Source organism: Solea senegalensis, linkage group LG11, assembly GCF_019176455.1.
Source record: "Solea senegalensis isolate Sse05_10M linkage group LG11, IFAPA_SoseM_1, whole genome shotgun sequence".
Lineage (NCBI taxonomy): Eukaryota > Metazoa > Chordata > Actinopteri > Pleuronectiformes > Soleidae > Solea > Solea senegalensis.
In genome coordinates, this window is record NC_058031.1 from 9,935,542 (window position 1) to 9,959,581 (window position 24,040).

General features: G+C 40.1%; 1 protein-coding gene across 1 annotated transcript; it reads left to right on the forward strand.

Annotated features, from left to right (window-relative positions):
- Positions 1-911: 911 nt before the first annotated feature.
- On the forward strand, positions 912-15,828 carry LOC122776827 (chemokine-like protein TAFA-2). The gene is made up of 4 exons (XM_044037569.1): positions 912-930; positions 7,342-7,491; positions 11,042-11,166; positions 15,167-15,828. The coding sequence occupies exons 1-4, from the start codon at positions 912-914 to the stop codon at positions 15,176-15,178; spliced, it is 306 nt and encodes a 101-aa protein (XP_043893504.1). The 3' UTR covers positions 15,179-15,828.
- Positions 15,829-24,040: the final 8,212 nt, after the last annotated feature.

The following is a 24,040-nucleotide window of genomic DNA, read 5'->3' on the forward strand; positions in this document are numbered from 1 at the left end:
GATAGACTTCCTATATCTGCTCGTTCGAACAGCCTGTTGGAGTAGGAGCTCTGCTGTCTGTCCAGTGTGTGGTGTCCATCTCTGTATTCAGTCAGTGTCCAGTCCATTTTGTCTGCCACTTGCTACGCAGAATGTTCTGATTAAATAGCAGTGTCCCCTTTTTGTATCGGCCTTACAGTCCTCCTTTCCACAGTGTCCTCAAAAGAGTGTCCAGCCTGTGACAGATTAGAACTGGTTTATAGTGGCTCCGTTACATTGCTGCAAGTCCTGATTAATGTATGTGCTATAATTGTGTGTGTATCCGAGAGGGAGAGAGGGAGAGAGAGGGAGGGAGAAGGAGAGAGGGAGAGAGAGAGCATCCCCAATGGTTGGATTGACATTTGAAAGAAGCTCCCTGCTGGGACCAAAAAGGTATCTCAGTGTTTCATGTGCAGCGCATTGGTAATGTATGTGTGTTCAGTTTGAAGCAACAAGCACACACACTACACACACACACACACACATGCTCCCATGTCCATTTGTTTGTCAGTAAGTAGAACATCATCCTCACTAAATGGGGTTAAGAGCCACTGCTGTGTTAAGAGAGGTGGTGGGAACAAGTCCTCATACCATGAAGGGAGACGGGTTGGAGGTCTTAGAGAGCGAGAGAATAGGTGTGAGAGGAGAACACAATAGATGGTGTAAAAATGTTCCGCTTTAGAGCCTGTGATTGAGGATAATGGTCCGCCACCCTGCTGAGTTTGCTGTGCAGAGCTAAGAGAACGAGTGGGCACGAGAAAAATGAGGCGCTGCAGAGGCCAAGACTGATTGAGAAAGGAGGGGTCATTTATGAAACAGTGGTGGGACGCTGTGAACTGGAGGGAGGAGATGAGGAGGGGGACAAACACAAGGGAGAAATGGACGGATGAAGCATGAAAAAGAGAGCACGAGGTACGCAGCAGTGATTAAATGGAGGGAGGTGCGGTCTCACAGAACAAAAGACTTTCTTAAGTGTAGCCTAGTTTTATTAATCTTCACACACACCCAAACATACGCCGTGAGGAAGTCCATCGCAAGGGTTTATACTGTATGTCTGGAGGTTGTAACATTTCTGTGTTGTTTGTTGTTGTAGCAGTGTACACACTTATGCACAGAGAGAGAAAATCTCTGTGTTTTGTGTGTTACAAATGCTTAATTTACCATAGTATTTATTATTTTCTTAGTCATTAAATCCTGCTCCTGAAATCCTGAAGACGGTAGCCTCCTGCTTGATTCACCATAATTAACATATCAGCACCACACAGCTTATCTCACTCTCTCTCATATGGAGTGTGTATTAGACTTTATATATCTAGATATATATGAATTCATGGATTACAATAACAATTATATTTTAGCATAACAAATATAATGTCGGCTCAAGAGCTTCTGCATGCTGGTGTAGTAACCATTACAGAAACATGAAAAATGATTTTGATAATTACCAGTGCTGTTCATTTAGGGCAGGTGTGGCTTTTGCTGAGGGTCTAATAAATGTAATAAGCACTGTATACCCCTTCACACCTCCTGTACAGATGTGTGAAGGACCCTAGTGAAACAGTTTATTCAGTTTATTCCGTGTTGTATTTGTATTATTTCTGCCTCGTAAAAAAGAGCTTTCTATCTCAAGGGACTTCCTAGTTGAATAAAAACAAATACAAAACAAATGAATTGTACACATGCACAGATGTATGTGGAAAGTGTACTTTCCTCCCAGGCACTGAGAGGCATCATAGCGTGTAAACTCCACTATATTAATTACACTGTGATTTATCATTTATGTGCAGTAAGTTTGAGACATTATGTAACGCTGCATTATATGTCGTGTAGTAAGGAAATGTCTGACGGTATACGGCTGCTGTCAACAGCATTTGAAGACGCAGTTTAAGTGTGAATTAACTTTGCAGGAGTCTATAAATATAAATGTAAGATCATAATGTGCAGGGATCGTGAGATACTCTATGTCCTCAGTATTTCATTTGTATTATTCAGATTGTAAAACCCTGTTTTATAAAATGATGTTCTGTTATCCCTCTTGTCCATGCTACATAATGTGGCTCTGTATTTCCAGATATCAACGGATTGAAACAACTGACCCTGCTTAAGAGCAGGTTAGCTGTGAAGCATAGATTACCATGCTTAATTGGTTGGGCCGATATTTGCATTGGCAGATTCTTACTTAATTAATTGGACAGTTACTACATATTATACTTGATGAAGTGACTAAAACTCACAGACTGCATTGCCTTTTTTATTTAATGTGCTTAATATTTAGTTGAACACGTTTTACTTACAATATATAACTGCACTGCAGTGGGTACACAACATTTACACTGTAGACAGACAAATATATTTTGTTTTTATCATAAAAGCTGCACATTTATCAGATGGAGGACAGAAAAAAGGAAATTGGTCGACATATTGGGCAAAAAAAAAAAAAAGAGAAATCATATCATATCTGCTGCCCTGATTTCTAAAGATAAGCAAAGGCCGTAGAAAAACACAAAGTGATGGACCTCTGGTGAATTACAGCTGTTTCCATCACGCCCCACATTCTGTCACTGAAAGAAAGACTCTCCAGAATGCTCTCAAAATAATGTGCAATATCCACTCTCTACCCACTTCAAACACAATTGTTTTGAAGAGCATATTGAAGTTAATATTGAGCGGGAGGCCATCTACATGAGGATTTCATACTGCGAAACCAAAGAGAGTGAGTGTAGCCATGTAGTTCTTATCTTATTTAAGATAATTAAGATAATTAACATGATTCAAGATCAATAAATCAGATCAATCAGATAATAAGTCTGAACCACAGCCAAACATCAGGCACAATGACTGCCATGGTCTGAATTTTCTAATAATAACAAAAAATAAAAAATAAATGAATACCACCAACTATGATAAGCAGACAATTTTGTTCTATGGGGCCTCAGTTTCACATAAATTCTGCTGTCTGAGCAGCTGATTTTGAAACATTACGACCAACACTTACTGTCTGGCAGCTGCAGCAGCAGCAGTGCTTTTAAAGTTGTCAAATTAACTTTTCAAGGAACAAGCTTTAATAGGCAACAATCCCGCTGCAAATTAGTGTGCGCATAAAATGAAGCAAGGCGGCCTGCTGTCGATACTTTATCCACAATATGAAGCAACACCGAAATGATCAGTCAGCCGTAGTGTCGCATGGATCCAGCTCATATTTATCTTACCATGTGGTGCATTCTGAGAAAATGTACTGCCACCTATCAACATTAATATGTGTAATCAAGCCTTAATGAACTCTTACATTCCTCCAGTACAAATCTCACCCCTGCCTCCTCATTACCCGTCTGCTCCTGCTCAGCTTACTGCACTGCTGCTGTTACTAATGCTGAGTCAATTACGACTGCAGGTGCTGAGCCTAAATATGGGCCAGGGGGTGTGTGTGTGTGTGTCAGTGGGGGTTGGTATTTTCCACTCTGTCTGTTGATTTTCCTGAGCCGAGTGTCTGCCAAACATGTTGCCACAACAACCAATATTTAAAGAAAGCAAGTCAATTACGCTGGAGCAGGCAAGAGACAGCCTGTTGTTGTGAATAAATAAAGGTAAAGCTCCAAAGGCCATAACATGAATTTTGACCCACTGCAGAAGTTTAGTTTGGCAAATGTTTTTTTTTTTGACAGAAATAATTCACCGTGATCTTTGTTAGTATTAGACCTATTGCCACATTATTATTTCTTGATTAAGATTAACATAAATATTAGTTTTAGTGGATTAATGTTATGCTTGATTAATTTCGATAACAATAACATATAGTTTTATGTTTTTGAAAGATTTCTGTTTTCTCGTTTTTATGACAGATGTTCTAATAAATTGGTTAAGCACTGCAGATATACTAGAGATACTAGATCTAGATAGATACTATCTTTATCTATCGAAAACACCTTAGAGTAAAAACTCAAAATACCTAAATATGAACGTGCTGGATGAAATTCACGAACAATACTCAATACTTTCTTCTCAGCAAATGTCCCATAAAACGTTTATAGAATGTAAAATACGTTTCCGTGTACAGAAAGACCTTGAATATGATAATGGTCACAAAATAATCAATAAGTGATGAAACACAAAAATATTCAAATTTGATGTTCACAAGAACGGAAGGTAGAAGGAAATAGATAATATTCTATTTCACAGATTTATTCCCCCCAAGGACTCTTAATCAAATTATACAAATCCCACAATAATAACAATGATACTAATAATGTGGAGGAAATGTGCGACTGCTCATCATCAGAAAGAAGGAAAAAAAAAGTTTATCTTCTCGTGATGATGGAAAATAGGAAGAAAATTGAGGCAAACTCACATTTAATTTGTTTTCTATAGCAGTGTGATCATGTGGCACACACACACACACACACACCTAAGTAAAGGTCACGTAGCTGTGAGGCATCATATCAACTGGGTGTGTCAACAAGGAAAAGATCAAAGGGTCTTTGCAGTCACTAAGGTGTTTTCTCTGGAGACTATTAATGTCCACAAGTCATTTCACAGCATTCCAGCTAATAATTACACTCCAGTGTATTTGTTCCCCATTGACCCTGAGGCCGGTCCCAGAGGAGAGTCCAAAATGTTTGTTTTTTCTTCTTTTTCTTGCAGCTAAAAATAAAATTCTCAACAATGTCCTCAAATTACAGATGTTTGTCTTGGTGACAAAAGAGACACAGGTTAATTCACACCAACCACAACAACGTGCCCACTTTCAAAAGCATGTCATTTCTCGACTTATTGGTCTGACAAAGTCAAAACCACACAAACAAACTTAATACAATATTAAAGCCAGTGACGTGTGTTATTGTTGTGGTATAATCAGTGTAATATTTTCATCCATCCAAAGCTCTCTGGTGGCCACAAATGTTCATGCCAAATGTGTCGGTGTTGAAATGGACGGCTGTGATATGAAGACAGATCACTTCAGAGGATGTTGAAACTTTCCACTGAGCTATTAATTGACTGGGTTTTGGCTGAGTCAGTGACTTATTGCTTTCCCATTTTCTGAAGTATAGCAACTTAAGAACCTTTCACATCTCTGTTAGTCTTTTGAACATATTCATACTAGGTCTTTCAGTTCGGCTCTCCTCACATTCAAATCTGGTTCAGTCAGAGCAGACTTATTGTTTGCTGCTTTGGTTTTCATTGCCACGCAGTGTGCACCCTTTGTTACATTGTGGGCGTTCTCTTTTGTAATGCAAATGGAAAAACTTTCAATAACAGTGTGAAAAGCCACAACACAACAATTGCTCTCACGAACCAAAGTTATACAGTACACTGACATAAACGGCACACAAAGTAAGGTATATCTGAACACATCCACGATTGAAAATTATAATCTATACGTACGTTGTCGGGTCACACGGCGGAGTAGTGGCTAGCACTGTTGCCTTGCAGCAAAAAGACCTGGGTTCAGTTTTTATGTTCTTCCGGTGCTTGTGTAGGTTTTCTATACGGGTACTTTGGTTTCCACAGAGGTTAATTGGACACTCTAAATTACATTAACATAACCAGTGAATACCTAACCACACTTCAAATCTTAGCCCTAAAGTTAAAGGAATACTTCACAGATTTGCATTTAGCTTTGTCTTCTAAGAATAGGTGTAGTATTTTTGAGAAATTCTGCTTCCCAACCACAGTTTTCCCCTGAGTTGAGAAAATTCCTCCTTTTCTTTGTTACGTGCCCACCAGTGACACTTGTTCCTGTTAGTGTAACTGTTAGCATAACTGTTAGCAAAAGATGGCGGACACTGTTTACATTCTGGGAATGAGGTTCCGTGAAGATATATCTCCACTCAGAGGAAACTGAGATTGGGAAGCACATTTTTTCAAAAATACTACTCCTATTCTAGTAATATAAAAGCTAAATACAAATCGGGGAAGTATTCCTTTAAGTTCTGTCTCATTAGGACCAGGTTTTGGTCCCCTGGTCTTGAGAAGGTTGGTGTTTATGACAGATAAAGTGATAAAGAGGTAACAAATACACACACACACACACAGATCCTGACAAGGGCTTATTGTTTGTCCTTGACATTTTCATGTATTTGATGAAAGACTTGTGTGGAAAGGCCGTGTGTTGACATCACAAATCTTCAAAAGTAGAGCAATTTCTTTGTTCCCTTTCCCTTTGCTCACTCGAGGGACGTCTGTGCTCGGGGTGGACTTGTTAATTAACCACATGGCTGTTTGCTTGAAGCCTGTGTGTGTGTGTATATAAGTACACACAACTTGTCAGCTATAGAAGAAGTGAAATCGCCTCCCGTATCCATCTTCCATTACTATTGCAACCAACTCTCATGTGTAATTGTATACAGTACAGTCAGATCACTGTGTTTTAATCAGGTCCCTATTACGCTTTCAATTAAAACTGTTTAATATTAACAAACATCAGTTATATTCAAACCATTGTCAATTGAGTTCACGCAATGATGATTAAGCTCCACACAACCTTCTCAGTGCTTCTCAGTAGAGCAATGTTTTGTTTTTGTGTCTGTGGTGACAGCGCCACGCTGCACGCAGACCGCCATTTGATTTATGTCAAGCCAGACAGAGGCAACAGCAACATTGCTATTAAAGTGAGACAACTGCCAACAGGTTGGCGTATGACTGAAAACACAAAGAAGCGTCTTAAAAGAGTTTTGAGAGAAGAGAGAAGTGAATTCCACTGCTCTAAATCCCTGTCGTTCAGCAGTTTGATGCAATAAATGCTTCACGCTTTGCTTTCAGATGAAGGATGCTGCATACATCTGTTGCATTTGCAGCAAGAGGACCCGGGTCTGCAACCTAGTTGGAACAGGGGCCTTTCTGCATGGAGTTTGCATGTTCTCCCCATGTGTGCATTGGTTTTTTTCATATTTTTCCTCAAACGGTCCAAAAACATGCAGATAGGTGTGAGTGAATGGTTGTTTGTCTCTATGTGGCCCTGTGATGGACGGGTGACCTGTCCAGGGTGTACCCTGCCTTTCACCCTATGTCAACTGGGATTGGCACCAGCGCCCTGTGACCCTCATGTGGAGGATAAAGCAGTAGAATGAATGAATGAATGAATGATGTGGCGTACAAATAATATTATATCATTTCTGTTGGTGAAGATCATACATAGGCAGAATAATAACATAAAAAAACCTGTCTGTATAAGTCAGAAAATCTGGTGGAAGGTGATATAGAGGTCACAACATGCCTATCTGACAACTAGTGTTGTTTATGTTTGACATCGCATTCCAAGTTGTATTAAAAAAGTAAAAAACAATTCAGCTTGCCTGGTCTATATAAGCCTGTCTCTCTTCTTCACAGTGCATGTGAAGGCAGGGACATGTGAGGTGATCGCCGCCCATCGCTGCTGCAACAAGAACAAGATTGAGGAGAGATCTCAGACTGTCAAATGTTCCTGCTTCCCTGGACAGGTTGCCGGCACCACACGGGCCATGCCCTCCTGCGTGGATGGTACGTGTCACCGTGTCTATGTTTGACTCACTGTGTGAACCCCACCTTGTGTTTTTAAGTGCCTTTTATGGTGCTCAGTGTTTTCACGATAATCCATTATTTCCTGTGAATAATTATAGAAGTGTTGCTTCAGGCAGAATGCGCAGCAGCAGCAGCATCATCGTAAATCATTAGTAGTATCTTAACGTACGATGATACCCCTCACCTCGATACGACCGTATATAGGCCACATGTGCTGGGTAAAAATATGTACAGCAGGCAACAATGGGACAGGATGAGTTAATGATCGAGTTGGTACCCACTGCTGCTTCCAACTCACCCCAACTCCTCCTACTCTTTATTCACAGGGACACGAGACCACACAGTCACTGCAGATACACAATTTATGAGAGAAGACTGGCTAAGTTGTGAATAACTAATCTCACGTTTTGGCAGCGTTCCGTTGGGGTACAGAGCACAGTGACCTGCCACCTGCAGTCCACTGATTGGCCGATAGTCACTTCCTGGCCACAAGAGGAAAAGAATGGGACAAGGGCATTTTTAAACATGCCATGTATTTGGCTATTTGTGTTTAATTTTAAAGGGATCATGGTAGCACTGGTGGAACAATGTTGTGTTATTCTTTAATTTTATTGGCAAGGTATGATTTACACAGCTTAAGACTAATTTCCACCAAGCCGTACAATGCAGTTTTAGATACAATGCAGTTTGGAACGGTTCTCCCAGATATGGCTTGTGTTTCCATATGGATATGTAAATGGCATCGTCATTTACATATCTGCCTCAGCTACAAAACAGTAAATAACGTGATGTCACCAACGCGGTGCCAATAATTCCTACAAAGAAGTAGGAGAACGCAAACACAGTCATCAAAGGGCAACAGTGGAGAACATCAAGCATCGTTTTTTCTTGGCACTGTACGGCTTGGTGTAAACACAGCTAAAGTGAACTAGTCTCTCACTGCCTGTGTTTGGTGTTAGTGTAGATAAATATATGTACTTTTTCTGGGGGTTGTCTGTGAAGTATAAATATCCAGTCCTCATTGGTTTCAGATTGGCTTTACTTCACACAGGTATGTGTAAAGTGTATTGTATTGCTCAAAATGTATCATTCCATATTTTTTGCAATGGATCATGGATAATTTGATATTTTGTCTCATTGTCTGCAGCGAGAGAAAAACACCCTTACTCATGCTTACATATCTGCCAGTTCAATTTTAATGTTGTCTTGGGTCACTAAGAAAAGTAATCTCACTGGGACATACCTAGGTAAATAAAGGATGAATAAAAAAGGAGAAGTTGTTTAACTACCAGCTGACTCATAAAGTGAGATCACATCGCATTCCAACAGATGCAATAACTGCAGCGATATAACTAGGTTGTGTGCACGGGTGATATGCTCCCTCCACCACTTCTCCTGTGTACTGAAGATTTATATAAAACTTATGAATAACAGGGCAGACATGGGTATCAATACTCCTGTGGTAGCACTTCTGAGTGCTTGGAGCCGACATACTGTAGATGTCCTTGTAGCCACTGATTAGAAATGCATGAAACAAAATCAGACAAACTGAATCCGCACTCCGTCTGCCGCTGTGTTTGTGTCCAACACTGTTTCCTGCTGGTAACTTCAGGAGCCTGATGAATTATAAACGCAGCCTCTGTCCATTATGTTTTTGTGATGAATTCAGGGGAATTACAAAGATGATGAATGGCATAAAATTTTATTGCGCCCACAAGCAATTTTATAAAGTAATGAAATGCATACTCTGGCCTATTCTGACCCAAATAAAGTGTAAAGATAGAGGAAACAGAAAGCTGAACTGCTATGAACAGTGATACACGGCCGAATAACTCCAGTCATAAAAGTATAACAGCTTTTTAATTTAGAGGCAGAATAAGTAAAATACTCCACGAGGAAATGCTCAGCTGTTGTTTAGTATTTCAGTCAAACAAAAAACTTTAACAAATATAATTTGCAGACAGACTTATCTTTGTGGAGCTGCTTTGTTGACATTGAATAACAGGATGATTCAGTGGACCCAGATGTTTACTGATTTTTTTCCACATAAACAAGCTTTGATTTGCAGTAGTTCTTACAAAATGTACCCATGCACCCAGAAAATCCCCCCGGGATCCTGTTCCTGTGTCCAAAAAAATAAAAGAATCTGTGTTATTCTCCCCCCCGCAGCTATGATCAGTGGCACTTGATGAAATCACAGACTGCCGTGTCTGCAGCGCTGTTGTTTACAGTGGTTTTGCATTGGTTTTTATCAAACATTTATGAGAGAGACACACACACACTTACAGCATTGTCTACCGCATTATCCTCCACATGAGGGTCACAGGTCACAGGGTCAACACACAGAGCTGAACAAGCATTCACTCTCACGCTCACAGCTATTGGCATTTTAGAGTGTTCGATTAACCTCTGCATGTTTGTGGACAGCGGAAGGAAACTGGAGAACCCAGAGAAAATACATTTCGGATAAATCAAAGGACGAATTAGAAAGTACAACGTTGACTGAATAGATATTTAAAAGTAATAAGTATTTTATCTATAGCCATGGTTCTCAAACTGTGGTACGTAAACAAGCAGCCTCTGGTGGTACTTGGTGGACCAGAGTGAGTAGAAAATGAAACAAATAGTGATCATGGTGTTACTTCGAGGGCTCAATATTTCAATATAAGGTGGTACTTGGTATAAAATATTTGAGAACCACTGATCGATAGCGTTGTTTTTCCCAGATTTTTTAGACGGGGACCCACTTTATAAGATCGCTCATTTCACAATATAAATTGTGGCAGGAGCAAATTTGCACACACATAATGTTTCGGACTATTTTTTACTGCTTCTTCTTTCTCCGGATCTTTGGAGTATAACCCAGTCTCTGGAAATAACTGATACAATATTTCAAAGCAATGGATTTCTTAAATTGCCAGGTGGCATTAACACACACACACACACACACACACACATACACAGACATATGTATAAATATATATATATATATATATATATATATATAGATATAGATATAGATATATATATATATATGTATATATATATATATATACTGTGTATATTCTTGAGAACATTTTTCATATTCACATATTTTTTCATTCACTGTGGTGGGTGTTCTTTATTGTTTTTCTTTTGATGATATTTAATCTCTCGGTGATGTTTGCTTAAGGCAATTCATTTTTTTTTTATCTGATCTGATGAGCTTCACACAAACATACTCTAAACTCTGTAAGATCACAACATATCCCAGCTGTCTCGTGCAAATCGTCCCTCCGGTTCTGTAGTTCCCTTCTTTCTTTCTTTTTCTGTTGAACTGAAAAATTAATGATTCTTTCTGCACTAACTGAATTCACAACTATATTGCCTATGAAACACAGGCATACAGTAATATTTTCCTTAGAGAGCATAATGTTGTTGTTTTTTTTATTGCTGTAAGAGTCACAAATTTACAGTTGGATTGAAAAAAAAAATGTCTTCAGTAAACATCTGCTGGCCTAACTCTGTCTATCTCTCTCTCCTCCTTCAGCCTCCATTGTAGCCCAGAAGTGGTGGTGTCAGATGCAGCCATGTATGGAAGGTGAGGAGTGCAAGGTTCTCCCAGATCTCACAGGATGGAGCTGCAGCACAGGCAACAAAGTCAAGACCACAAAGGTTGGTGTGCTCATTACCCTTCTATGTTTGTTTTTCTTATTTCCCTCTTTCTTGCACAAAGTCCTTCTAACCCTCTTATAAATGTGAAAACACGCATACAATCAGAAACCGCCGGATAACCCACTTCCACCTCCACAGTGTTACATCTTCTAGCTCCTCATCTTCTCCTCTCTGTCATAGCCTCGGCTCCACAATTCCTCTCTTTACTTTGTATTCCCGCCCCATCTTGGATCTAATATCAAACATTGTCAGAAGAACAAACACAGACAGGAACAGGAACAAGCGCAAAAAGCACACACACACACATACAGAGGGAGAGAGAGCGAGAACATCGCCCTTGCCTTCACTCCCACTTGCCCTGCTTCCCTGCATTTGACTGGCATGGCATCTGACTCGATGCAAAAACAACTCACCACACTGGAAACACTTCAGTGAAAATTGTCCTTGGATAGTGTTTATGCTTCGATTACTCCGTAATACACTATGTGCAGTTTGTGCATGTCCTTTTTTTTTTACTCCCTCAGTTTTCCTGCATCTCTGTGTCTTTGTGTTTGTGTGTGGATGTACGTTATATATCTTTTTGCTCAGTCCTCATCAGCACTTGTTGGTTTTCCTTCAGCGGCTTGACCTGAGCACACTCTGAACTGTCTGTCATAGGAGGGAATATTTGTGCGAGACTCAACTCTTGTCACTCTACGCTTCTGTTTCAAACCTCCATCCTTCTCTCTGCCTTCTCACCTTCCATTATTCATGGCTGGGTGCAGACCTTTGTTTTCTGGCTAAATAATTAATTGAAGGCGTGGTTAGAGGAGGGAGAGTGCTTTTTCTTGGTTAAAAGAGAGGGATAAGAAAAGCTTAGGACACACGTTCTCTCTTCTCTGAAAACACACAGAGACACATCATGGCTGATTCCTTGCCTACTTTTTTCCTCTGCTCACCTAGCAAAATAGATCTCGCCCCCTCCAGTTACACTCTTCCTTCTTTTTTCCACAACAGCAGCACCTCCTCCTTATCGCCTCCTCGCTCAAATTGGGTTAAGCCCCTTATGAGTGTAAACAAACTTCCTCAAGTCATTGCACTTACAATTACAGAGAAATAAAAGACAAGTGAGACAAGCAGGAAATGACAGAGTGGTCGTAATGAGCAGAACTAGAAAGTGACTTTTAGAATTTTATGATTTCTATAATTTCTAAATAATAAAATTAAGCTGCTGGTTCAGATATCAAGCATTTTAAAAGTTCCTGGACAACATCAAAGCAAACACTTAGATGTTAGATGATAAAGCCAGTCATCACTTTATCATCGACTCATAGCTTGAAAGAGCATAAATATTTGCTGTCTCTTGCATTCAGGGCTTTGATCAATGATCTGTGTGTGTCCGTTGTGTGTGTGCGCGTGCGAAATTTGGACGTGTTTGCCTGATGATGAAAAGAGTGATGATTTTTCTTCTCCTCTGATGTGGTACACTGAGGTCAAGATGCACAGGCATCCAGATCGATATCATCGAACGTTCTGTTATAGTCCCATTAGGACCCGGTCGTAAATTGAAATTGACGATGAGGTGAGAGAGAAAGAGGATGAGAGAGAGAGAGAGAGAGACACACACACACATATATGGAGAACATCAAATACCAAGAAACAGGAAGGTGGGGATGGATAAGATGGAATACAACTAACAAGCAGAAGGTGAAACGGAGAGGCTGATGGCAGTGTTGATACAAGATTAATGCTTTGAAACAAAAATACTGACGCAGGTCAGCTGATGTGTGAGGCTTATTGTTATGCGTGAGTACACAGAGCAGGCAAAAACACAAAGAGAGTTTGGCACACGATGTCCTCTCTATTCTTGGCTGGGAGCAAAGCAAAGGAGGAGAGGAGGAGGTGCAGAGGGAGGAGAGAGGGAAGGGATAGGAGACGGCTCGATCAATGCCAAATAATATCATATGGATGAGCAGACAGACACGGCTGGGCTGCCAAGCCACTGAGCTGTCATAGACGGCAAAACAAGTATACGTGTGTGTGTGTGTGTGTGTGTGTGTGTGTGCGAGTGCACTTGTTCCGCTCGTGCACGTAGCAGCCCGTGCAGTTTTATACTCATATTAACAAACAAATGACAAGACGTGTCAGTAGCGCATGTATAATTTACATCGTGTATGGCGAGCTCCCGTCAACACTAAACAGATGTGGCAGTCAGCAAGTACCATAAACCTCTCAAGGCAAGATACTCGGAAAAGCACTTTCCCCTTGATAGAAAACCCCCCCACAAACAATACAAAATCTTTATATGTAAGATCGTTCATGCATTAACCGTTTTTTTAATTAATGAAAAGATCATTACAAGACAATCCGCAACTTCCCCTATTGCCTACAATGGCCTGTGGACTGACTTATACGACATGTACATGTAGTTGGGTTGGATTTGCTCCCGTGTGCCTCAGATCAGCGTCAGTGGCTGACTTCTGAGTGAGTAGTGGGTGAGTTATTGAAGTTTGCGTAGGTAAAGATCTGTTAATATGATCAAACGACTGGCTCCCACCACAACACAGACTCCAACAAAATGTCACAAAAACATCAAAAACTAAAGAAACTTTTACCAGTCAGGCCAAACAGGAACGTGACCAAAGCTAGGTGAAAACTCAACACTGTGCATCTTGTCCGTGAGTAAAATACTGCTCCTCTGTCACTGTTTTGCCTGGAGCCCAGGGATCTTGCTTGCAGCTGTTGTTAGCCCCCGTGAGCACAGCATTAAGGCTACACGTGTTTACTGTCCATTTTGTAGCTCGCAGATTAGCAATCTTAAAACACCAACTAGGATCCAACCATTTAATTAATGACTTGCCATCGTTTTCGCTTGTGCGAGTAAATGACTCGTAAAGATTATGTGTGTAATGTTTGAGTGAAGAGGACATCTGCCTTGTGGCCATCAGAGTAGCCATTAGGGCATATTGTAAAAACTTGTGGAATAAGCAAGAGAAAATGGGCACCGGTGGGCTCATAGAGAAGACACTCAAGCACTGCTTATGTGCTTTTACAAAGTGAGATCTAAATACCCAAATCCACTAACTAATTGGCAAAAAACCACTACTTACAGGCATACCGGCAAGCTGATGAACACCTAAAAGAACTTCGACTTTGCACCTTTAAGCATAGCTGGCACAGTGAAGCAGCAGCAGTGTGCGTGCATAGTGAACTGGCACGACAATAAACGCCTGCAGGCTCTTTGATCAGGCACAGGAGTAGAAGCCTGAAGGCAATGGGAACAGGCCCAGGAAGGGTGGCCTGGAGCCTCTGAGAGTTAGATACAGTAGAGCTGTCTCAGCTGCCAGCTTAGAGGAAACACTCCTCTGAGCTTCCTCGGTGACGCCTGGCCTTCACACCGTGTTAGCTGGCACCTGGTTTGGACAAAAGACCCGACTCCCTCAAGAGGAAATACAGACAGGACGGCATGTTTTGGGGGAAATCAGTGAGACACACAATACGAGAAAAGCATACAGAGAAACTGTCTTGTAGAGTCTGGTCTATTGCATGCCAAAGCACTGGCAGTTAGACAGCAATTTGAGTCTGTTTGGTTGCTGGCTGGTAGAAAAAGTCTCATAATAGTTTGATACAAACCAAAAGTGAATGCTTTCATAAAGAAAATGGAAGGGGAGCTCGATGAGATAAAGAGACAATGCGATTGGAGTGTCTTGACAAACAGAGGAAATTACATGGCAGCAGGCCAGTCGCGGAGGGTGAGACATTGTGGGATGACTTCCACCATTCAAGCTGTGTCTTGTTTAGTCTCTGACCAGATGAGACAGAGACTGTGCAAGCCATGCTATCTGTGCTCCACCAGCAAGAATCACTTCCGATTACTTCCATACACGGGGCCATGCAGCGCCGCAGTGCATTATTTAGAAGCAAAGTTGACACTGGTGCTGCTCTGTGACCTTTACATTTCAGGCTACATCCTCACTTTTTGTGGACTATTTTCAGTGACCTACTTCTCTCACTGTTTCAGGTGACCCGATAGTCCTCCCCCTCTCAAAAGAGAAGAACTGGGGGGGAATGGTGGTGGAGATACTGACACAGCACAATGGACCTGTTAGTGGTAAGGAAATGCACACGACGGCTTCAGTGAGGAACCACTTCTGTTTCATTTTTCTGAGGATATCCAAGAAATGGAGGCTGAAGAGACAGGACTATATTACTGCCGGCCATCACCATTGAGCGTCCTTGGTCTTTCAGTGCAGACGTCTGCATCACCCACAATCCTTTACTGCTACTACAAACTTCAACAAAGTGAACTATGACCTTAACAACACTGGATAAGATGATTAAAAAAAAGACAACAACTTTCTTTACAATACTCTGTAGTCCTCATCTCTCTTCTATGGCTTAGTTGTGTTCCATATGCATACTGGGAATAAAGGGGATGTGGATGTTTGACAAATATCCTGTACGACAAACATGGTGACAAAAAAAATCCAGAATGGCTGCCTCATTTATTAGTCTGGTTGACATACACACATTTTACTGTGCCACATGTGACACACTTGCTGCTGTCAAATTGTTTCTCAGACCTGAACCTTTTCTTTTCTCTGATTTCACCTCCATACTGATATTTTACCTTGAACCTTATGAACACACACCATTTCTTTTTTTTTTTTCTTTTCAAATGAGGAGACAGTTTGTTTGTCATCTGTTTTCTTTTGTTCTGTTTTTTTAACAAAGGGAAAAAAAATCCAGGTTGAGGTTAGACTAATACCAAGTAGATGTTATGGTATATTGAAACATGTAAACGTGTAAAAAATGGTTCATGGAATCAACGGGGCTAAAAATACATTGACGCTCTAATGGTTTTAATATCTGTGTTTTTAAACGCCTGTTAACCGCTATTGAGTACATGTGTCAGTATTATATGAAATGAATAAAACCTTTCAAAAGAAAACATACATCTCTGCATTTGTTTCCAAGACTCTAAGAATACCATGTGCTATGTACTATGGAGGTTAATGATAAACCATTAGTTGGTTAATTGCCGTTAAGAATTTAACTGATTAAAATGCATTCATTCATTAACTGATGATGTCTGTTTGATTTCATTGGGCTTCACATGGTGTGTAATAGTCACAGAGGGCGTACATCGACCGCAGCATTGATGTAGTTGGTCAATATCTGTGTGTAAATGGACACAGTGCCAACAGGGGGCGCTCTAATGGCTATGACATGAGCTGCTTTTGTTTTAAAAAAAAAGAGCTCTTTTGTTTTATGAGGCTATTATTTTTGTTAATGACTCGTTATACTACTACGACGGTAATGTGCAGAAAATGTAATGTAAACAACAGTTCATTTATTTCTGTTCCTTTCCATATGTTGAGACCTAAATGTTTTTATTTCATGCTTCAGATAAACAGCTTTGTCAATGACAGAGAAATATCCAAATATGAAAAATCTTAAATGAGACACGTCATTAATTGGCTGGTTGCATTGCTCAGATAGCATTGAATGGCGTCTGTGTAGTTCTGAACAATGCAAATAGTATTACAGAGGAAACATGAACATTTGGCCGGTTTCATATGTGGAAAGAAAAGGGACATTTGTTTATCCGGGACTCAGAAAACAAACTGGGCTGCTAAACAAAATTGACTGAAGGAGGTTGAGGCTGCATGCTGGGTGAGTTTTTCCATAGTGAGTGTAAAACAGCAGCGATACCAAACAACTCATCAGCTTTAACACATTTTGTTATGGATGAAGCATCTGTCTATCACTGTCTATCATGGTTGCAGAATCCTGTTGGGAGAAGAGTAAATAAAACCCCCAAAAACTTCATATTTAGAAAAGCATTCAATGTGATTCTTTCCTCTTATTTTACACGACACAAACACAAACTAGTGACTAGTGAAAGCAGGTGTTTTCGGTGTACAGAATCATTAGAATCAGTTAATTAAAAAGATTAGTTCAGTATTACCTGCATGACTCCATCTGACACAGTCACTGAATTACAATACGGTGGAAGAGGTCGTGATGCAGCTCACAATCCATGGCTTTAGGCAGTGCTGTCGTTAAATACGCCAGACTCCTCTGTTAAATATTGGAGATTAATATAGGATTTTTAAGTCTTTTTAACTGATCTACAGCTCAGCATTGTTTGGTTTTATTCCTGTGTTGGACTTCAAGCTCATGACTCCAGTGACAACACTCTCTGACCGATCAGACATCACTTTTAGGCTCACTTCAGCAGAGCAGGTACTAAAAAAAGTACCAGGTATCAAGTACTAACTCACTAATGGAAAAGCAAAAAAACCACAGTAGAGTTGTGCCGTGCCATGCAAGGCTACAACTATGTAGAGGAAAAGCGCCAAAACAGTTGTCTTTCACTGTCCTTCCACCACATGACCAAAGCTGGCAGCAGTTCCTCCTTCATGTGACACAAATCAGTCTAAACTACTGTGATTTCATCAGAAGTGAATGTTCTGGAGTCTCCTCACAAGGTTAATGCTTGTTACACAGTGTTTCCCACTAATTCCCTTTGACTGTGGCAGCCTGCCATAGTCTTATTTGTTGGAAACACTTCTCGTTACAACATTGAAGACGTCAAACTTAACAGTTTTGCCCCATTGTAGAGCTCTCGCTCTCTTTCCCTCTGTCCTATCAACACTCTCTTTGTCACTGACCCACTGTTGTGAATGGCTCATTTCTAGCTGCTGTCTGTCAGCCAGCAGAACATAGTTCTTACTGTCCTCAGTAGGTGGACAGGACTTTTCACAACACTGGCAGTTTCCATTATAGTTGTGTGCATTCCTGTGATAGGCAATACGTTTTCAGCAGACCTCAGTTAAATGCTCTCTCAGTGTGGTAAATGGTAAATTGTCCGTATTTATATAGTGTTTTTGTAGTCTTGGAGACTTGACTCTTAGCTGCTGCAGACTATAATTTTGAGGTTCACCCATTTTTACTTACTTACTCACACATTCAAACAGCTTTATTAATGTGCAGTTCCTTGTTTTTCAATCTCCAGTTTCCTCCCACAGACCAAAAAGGTGAAGGGATTAGGCAAATTGGACAGTCTAATTGGCCGCAGGTGTGAGTGTGAGAATGGATAGTTGTTTGTCTCAATCACATGTGGCATTGTCCAGGTTGTACCCTGCCTTTCGGCTCATTGTCAGCTGGGATTGGCACCAGCACCCCCCTCATGTGGAGGACAAAGTGGTAGATGGACGGATGGATGGACATCTTTCATACCCATTCATACCCTGCCAGCACAGGAGCGTCTTGCCCAGGGACAAATCAGCATGTAGACTAGTGGAGCCAGGAATCAACCTGACTCGCTATACCACTGATCCACCACGTAAGTAGCATGGGGTATTTAATTTCCCAAGCACGATGGATCGAATAAAACTGTCCTGGACTGTGTTTGAGTTAAACAGCTGTTGCCATGGTTATTTTAGGGTCAGGTCATACTTTCCTCGTCTGTGTGTTCACCGTTTTTTTGTTTTGTTTTCGACCTGGGCGAATCCATGCACACCTCCAGTGCCAACTTAGCATTATCACCGTTGCACAACATCTTTCTGGTCCAGTTGGTGGCATGCTCTTGTTTTGGTCAAAAGAGACCATGAAGATTCTACAAGGAAGTTGGCCAGTACCCATTCAATGTACATGTACAAGTCAGTACCAGTATGAACAAACTCTCCGTGGACACAATAAGAAATACTTGTTTAACGATTCACACTGCTGTTGCTGCTCTCATGTCCCAAGTGTGCTGATTCTCTGTCACAATAAACAACTGCTGATCTGCTCTTTACAATTTGCCATTTTTCCCCCAAACTTTATGACTGGGATTGTATATGTCATGGTGCCTTTGTTTCCATGGTAACCTCATAGCACTTTTATTTATTATTCGGTTGTGTTCTGCAACACAAAGACACCATTATTTGATACATGTTACAGAAAACAAGTCAAGCCTATTTGGTATTCATTCATTTACTTGTCTCATTTATGAAGAAAATGCATCAACATTTAATAAAAAAAAAAGAAAACAGCCCGGAGATGTTTTAGTTTCAGAAATGAATGTGATCCTTTAAATGGTAGAAAGCATTTTGTTAAGCCATCTGTTAAAGGAAGTTGAGGAGTGCAATCACCTGTACATTAGAATTGTCTTTTCAAACTAGAGTTGTGCTTAATCATTGACGTATGCAGTATGTAAGTTCAGGGAGGTTATTTTAAACAGAGTTGTCATCACATAGCTTGGCCAAGTGTTTGTGTTGACTGTAAAATTAGTGCTAGCATCCCCAATGATTGTTTTTGTTTTTATAGCTCATCAGTATCATCCTCCAAAATCCACTTCCCCTGTGGCAATGATGCCTATCAATATACTGACAAGGAAAGTTTCCTCCAGCTTTAAAACAAGGAATTACAGCTCCGTGATGTTACATCATATAAATATGCTTCCCTGTCAGAACAATTTCCCTCAAATCTACTTCAACTGCTCCCCAAATAGTGGCGCACAGAAACCTGATGCAAAAGCCACGACTGTTCCACGTCTGTCACTGATAATGGAAACCATACATCACCATAAAATGATCACAGGAACATGACAATGCCTGCTAGACCTTATGTACTATATATCTACTCTATAATCAGATTATGTATATATTACGTATTCTGTGCATATTTTAATCCATGTCAGGCTTTAAGTTTGACAAGCGGATGAGGAATTCTACTCAAGACAGGAGAGGAGAGTGCTGTCATGTTGAGTATAATCGTAAGGCAGCGTCGATGTAGCTTTACGTTATAGAACCATTCAGTAGAGTATGCTGAGAGACAGAATCCAAACATGGGATTGTTGTTAGTGATGGATGTTGCTACTAAGCGACAGGATCCCTCTGTTTAAAAGTGATGAAGAAGAAGACACACGCAACCTCATATGGAAAAAGTTGCCAACGAAAATGGGAAACATCTTTTCTCAGTAGTGCACAGAGTATTGGAATACATGTAACAGTTACACGTGAGTAACTGAACATGTGTTTTTTAATTGTTAAAAGTGCATCAAACAGAGGGATTACTTAAAAATATCTGTATGTAAGATGCACGGCCTGCTATATTCATGGCTAATGTCCTTGTCCTGTGCTGTGTTGATTTATGTTTTATCATTCTTCACAAATCTGTGCAGAAACAGAAGATGAGTTTGCTGTTGTTTTCTGTTGCTGTTTGTGTTTTAAGAGGGTTAGTTAGAAGGGAAAAAAGTGACAACACACTGTTCTGTGGATCTGGAAATGTTAGTCTCTTATTTACTGATTTTTCTTTCAACTTTACACTGTGGAAAACAACGCTTTGCGCCATAAACATAGCCATTGCCACTCCTGGGTTCAGTCTATTTCATGTAGCCGTATTGTGTGAATGTCATATTCATATTATGCAATAATATTTTAAGTCATGATCCAATTTAAACCGGGTCACTTTGAGTCCAACAGAATACTTTACGAATTACATTTGAGGGCATGTATTCTGTAATCTGCAGCAAAACACATACAACTAAACCTCCCAACATGACAAACACACACAAACACACGCTATAACCAACTCAGTGGCTGTGGCCTGCGAGGAGATTAGCTGAATCAGAAAAGCGTTTCAGAGAAAGGCAGCTTTAATGCAACACAACACACATGTGTGTGTGTGTGTGTGTGTGTGTGTGTGTGTCATGGGCTATGCTGTTCCTGAGCCTCAACGCATCGTTAGTGCATGTCATTAAAAGATTACTGAGAATAAACCCACATACTTCTCACACATTTACTCACAGGAGGCTCCAAAGAGGGACTGAGCGCGGAGCAGACTGCTATAATTACAGAGAGAAAAATGTGTAAAAGGGTTTTGACATCAGGATATGACAGCCTCAATTTTTGAGTGCTCTTGTTAACAGCGCACTGGGTTTTTTTCCTCAAGCTGCATGTGAATCAAATCACAAGTCAACCATGTGAGGCACCCCTGTACTAACTCACTCTCGTGTAGTTACACAAAACATTTAACACACCAGTGCTAGTGCAGGATATCAGGTGTAGATCCTCATATCTGTCTGACAGTGCTGATCTCCAGCAGTGTTGCTAAGCATTAATCTTTTCATCTGTGACTATGCTCTGAATAAGCAGATGATGCCGAGATTACTCTCCGGGCTCTCTGCTCAGCAATGGTGAGGAAGTGGTGGATGCTAAAAACAGATGTTAGAGCACATGTTACACAGGGATAAAGGAAGACATAGGCTGCTCTGAATGGATGCTGACGCATCAAGGACAGTGATCGGATGAAGGAGGGTTGAATGACTGCACATTATAATGACACTGATAAAAATCCAGTCTGGCTTCATATGCTTAGGCAAGGACAGATCTTTTTTTATAACAGTATAATTTTGGTTATTTAAAACTGCAGCTTTAAAACATGAACATTTAATATCAACTGTTTTCAGTTGTCGGAAGCAGAGAACAAATCAACTGTTCACAAAGACCAAACAGAGGCAGAATAATAACATACACAACAACAAATAAAACTCACCAGAAGTTATGCATAGCAGCTCTAATAGCTTACTTTTTTTTTTTTTTCATCTAACCATGAGCCCAGTGCCATTGTGGGCTAAATGTTGTAAAGAAGTTATGACACAAAAGTTCAGAGGAAGTTTTAAGTTCACAACATAGAAGTTTAATGAACTTTAATGGAGAAATGGGGACGTAGGTGTACAGGTGAAAGAGGTCAGTGGAGGAAAGCATTAGGACATTAGGAAGAGGAAAAAACACGGGTTAGACTTCGAAGACTATCAGGATAGTGACACTATAGGGAGCAAGCCATGCTATCAGCACCATGAGAAGGACTGGACAAGAACCCGGGTTTATATACTCCTGAGCCTTAAAGGATTGATTGAAGCCAGAAGGTAAACAAGCAGCAGCAGGAGACCTGGAAGCTACACCTATACAGACATAGGTTGTTTTCACACGCCAGACTTCGACCCTTGAAGCAAACTGAGACCTCCCCAAATGAACCGGACTTTCTGAGCAAACAAACTAGGATTCGATGTCTGTGAGGTCAGCAAATGCTTTAAAAGTAGTGAAAAATTCATGCTCATATGAATATGGTTTAATATTCAGAAAACCCTCTGTATCCCTGGTTTGACTCCTCGGAGATTATGTTTGCTATTAGGACAGGTACTGCCCCAGTGACTCGGAACAGCATGCGTCCCTTCATTCAGTGTCCTCTAAATATTAAACGATTCTCCATTCTGGCTATTATTTGCTCAACTTCAGCTCAAGCAGTCTTTTTCACTCTTTTCAGTACTAGATTTATAGTTGAGTTCAATCTGAAGTCCTTTTGAATACCGTTCAAACAAGTCTGATCCCATTTTTTTTTCTCCAAATATCCTGAACCTCCCGTCACACCAGTACTGCTTCATGCATCCATATAAATCCAACACATTCCAACCACGTTTTCTTTGACTCATTAAATTCACTGGCTATACACTATGTATTTAAGGCTTACATTATGTTGGAGGGACTAAGTCAATATTGAACTCAACACTAAAATCCTGTTGAAATGTATACATTAAGACAACAGTTTGACCTGTCAAACACATGTGAGTCTACTGTGATAGAGTGTCACAGTTAGGTGTACCAACCAAGAGCCAGGATATTTAATAGCTAATTACAGCAGATAGGCAGGTATTATATGTTTTGGTAGCAAAATATTATTTTGTAATTTGCATTTTATTGAGATGATGAAAATGACTTTATATTTTGTGTCAAAATACTTCAATGTAATGTAGTATTTTTATTTTTTTTAAAACACTGTGAAATACATACGATGCATACAAATAAATAAATATGTGAGGTGCTTGGTGCCTACTTAAACTTGCCTGCTGTCCATTTAGTAAGTGGACTTATAATAACTGATGTCTTCGATATATTTTGAATTTTTACATTACATTACATTACATGTCATTTAGCAGACGCTTTTATCCAAAGCGACTTACAATGGAATCAAGTACAATTAGCCAGGGGTGGAATCGAACTTGCGACCATGATGTCTTTGGTACACAAGGTAGGGTCTTAACCACTGAGCCACTCCAGTGTTCTGTATGTTCTCAGTCCTTCGAGGTTGTGCACACACACTAATGACAGTTTCAGCTGTAGACTAAATTATGCAACTGTACTGTGATGGAACACACCATCAGTGTAGTCAGATCATCCATTTGGATTGTTTGCTGATTCACTGTGGGCCATCTGTTACTGCACACCAAGAGAGTAAATAAAGATACTGATGAAGAGTTCCTTGAATCTGAGTATATTTACTATTTTGATTATTTTGATACATTTATTAGTTGGGTATTTGGTATTTTATTTTGAATTTTTTTTCCAATGCCTGTGCACCTCCCTAAACGTTGTTTCTGAGAGTTTGTGGAACTTGTAAAGAATTTGAGGGAGATTTTCAAAGGTTTTTTTGGAAACTGCTGCAGGCCCAAGAAACTAGTTCACACAAATCCTCCTTTTTGCAAATGATGTTATAATTAATTAAATGAATTGTATTGTTGTATAGTAAAACAACTTGTATAAGTATACTATATAAGATTCTTTTTGAAAGAATCTAAAGGATGGGCATGTTTCTAAACAAAAACATTCTAATAATGTGATGTGGTTGACAAGCATGAACATTAACTCGTATGATTTATTTCAAGTGTGATGCATCATGTGGTAACAGTGTTGTCGTACATGGTGTACAGCACAGTGCCAGTTGATACAGATGAGAAAATGAACAGCTGTATGTCGTAATTGTACCCTTGTGAAACATAAATCATAGAGTGTTTGTCAAATGGTCGCTTATGCATTACTTCCAAGACAACGTTCAACAAAAAGTATGG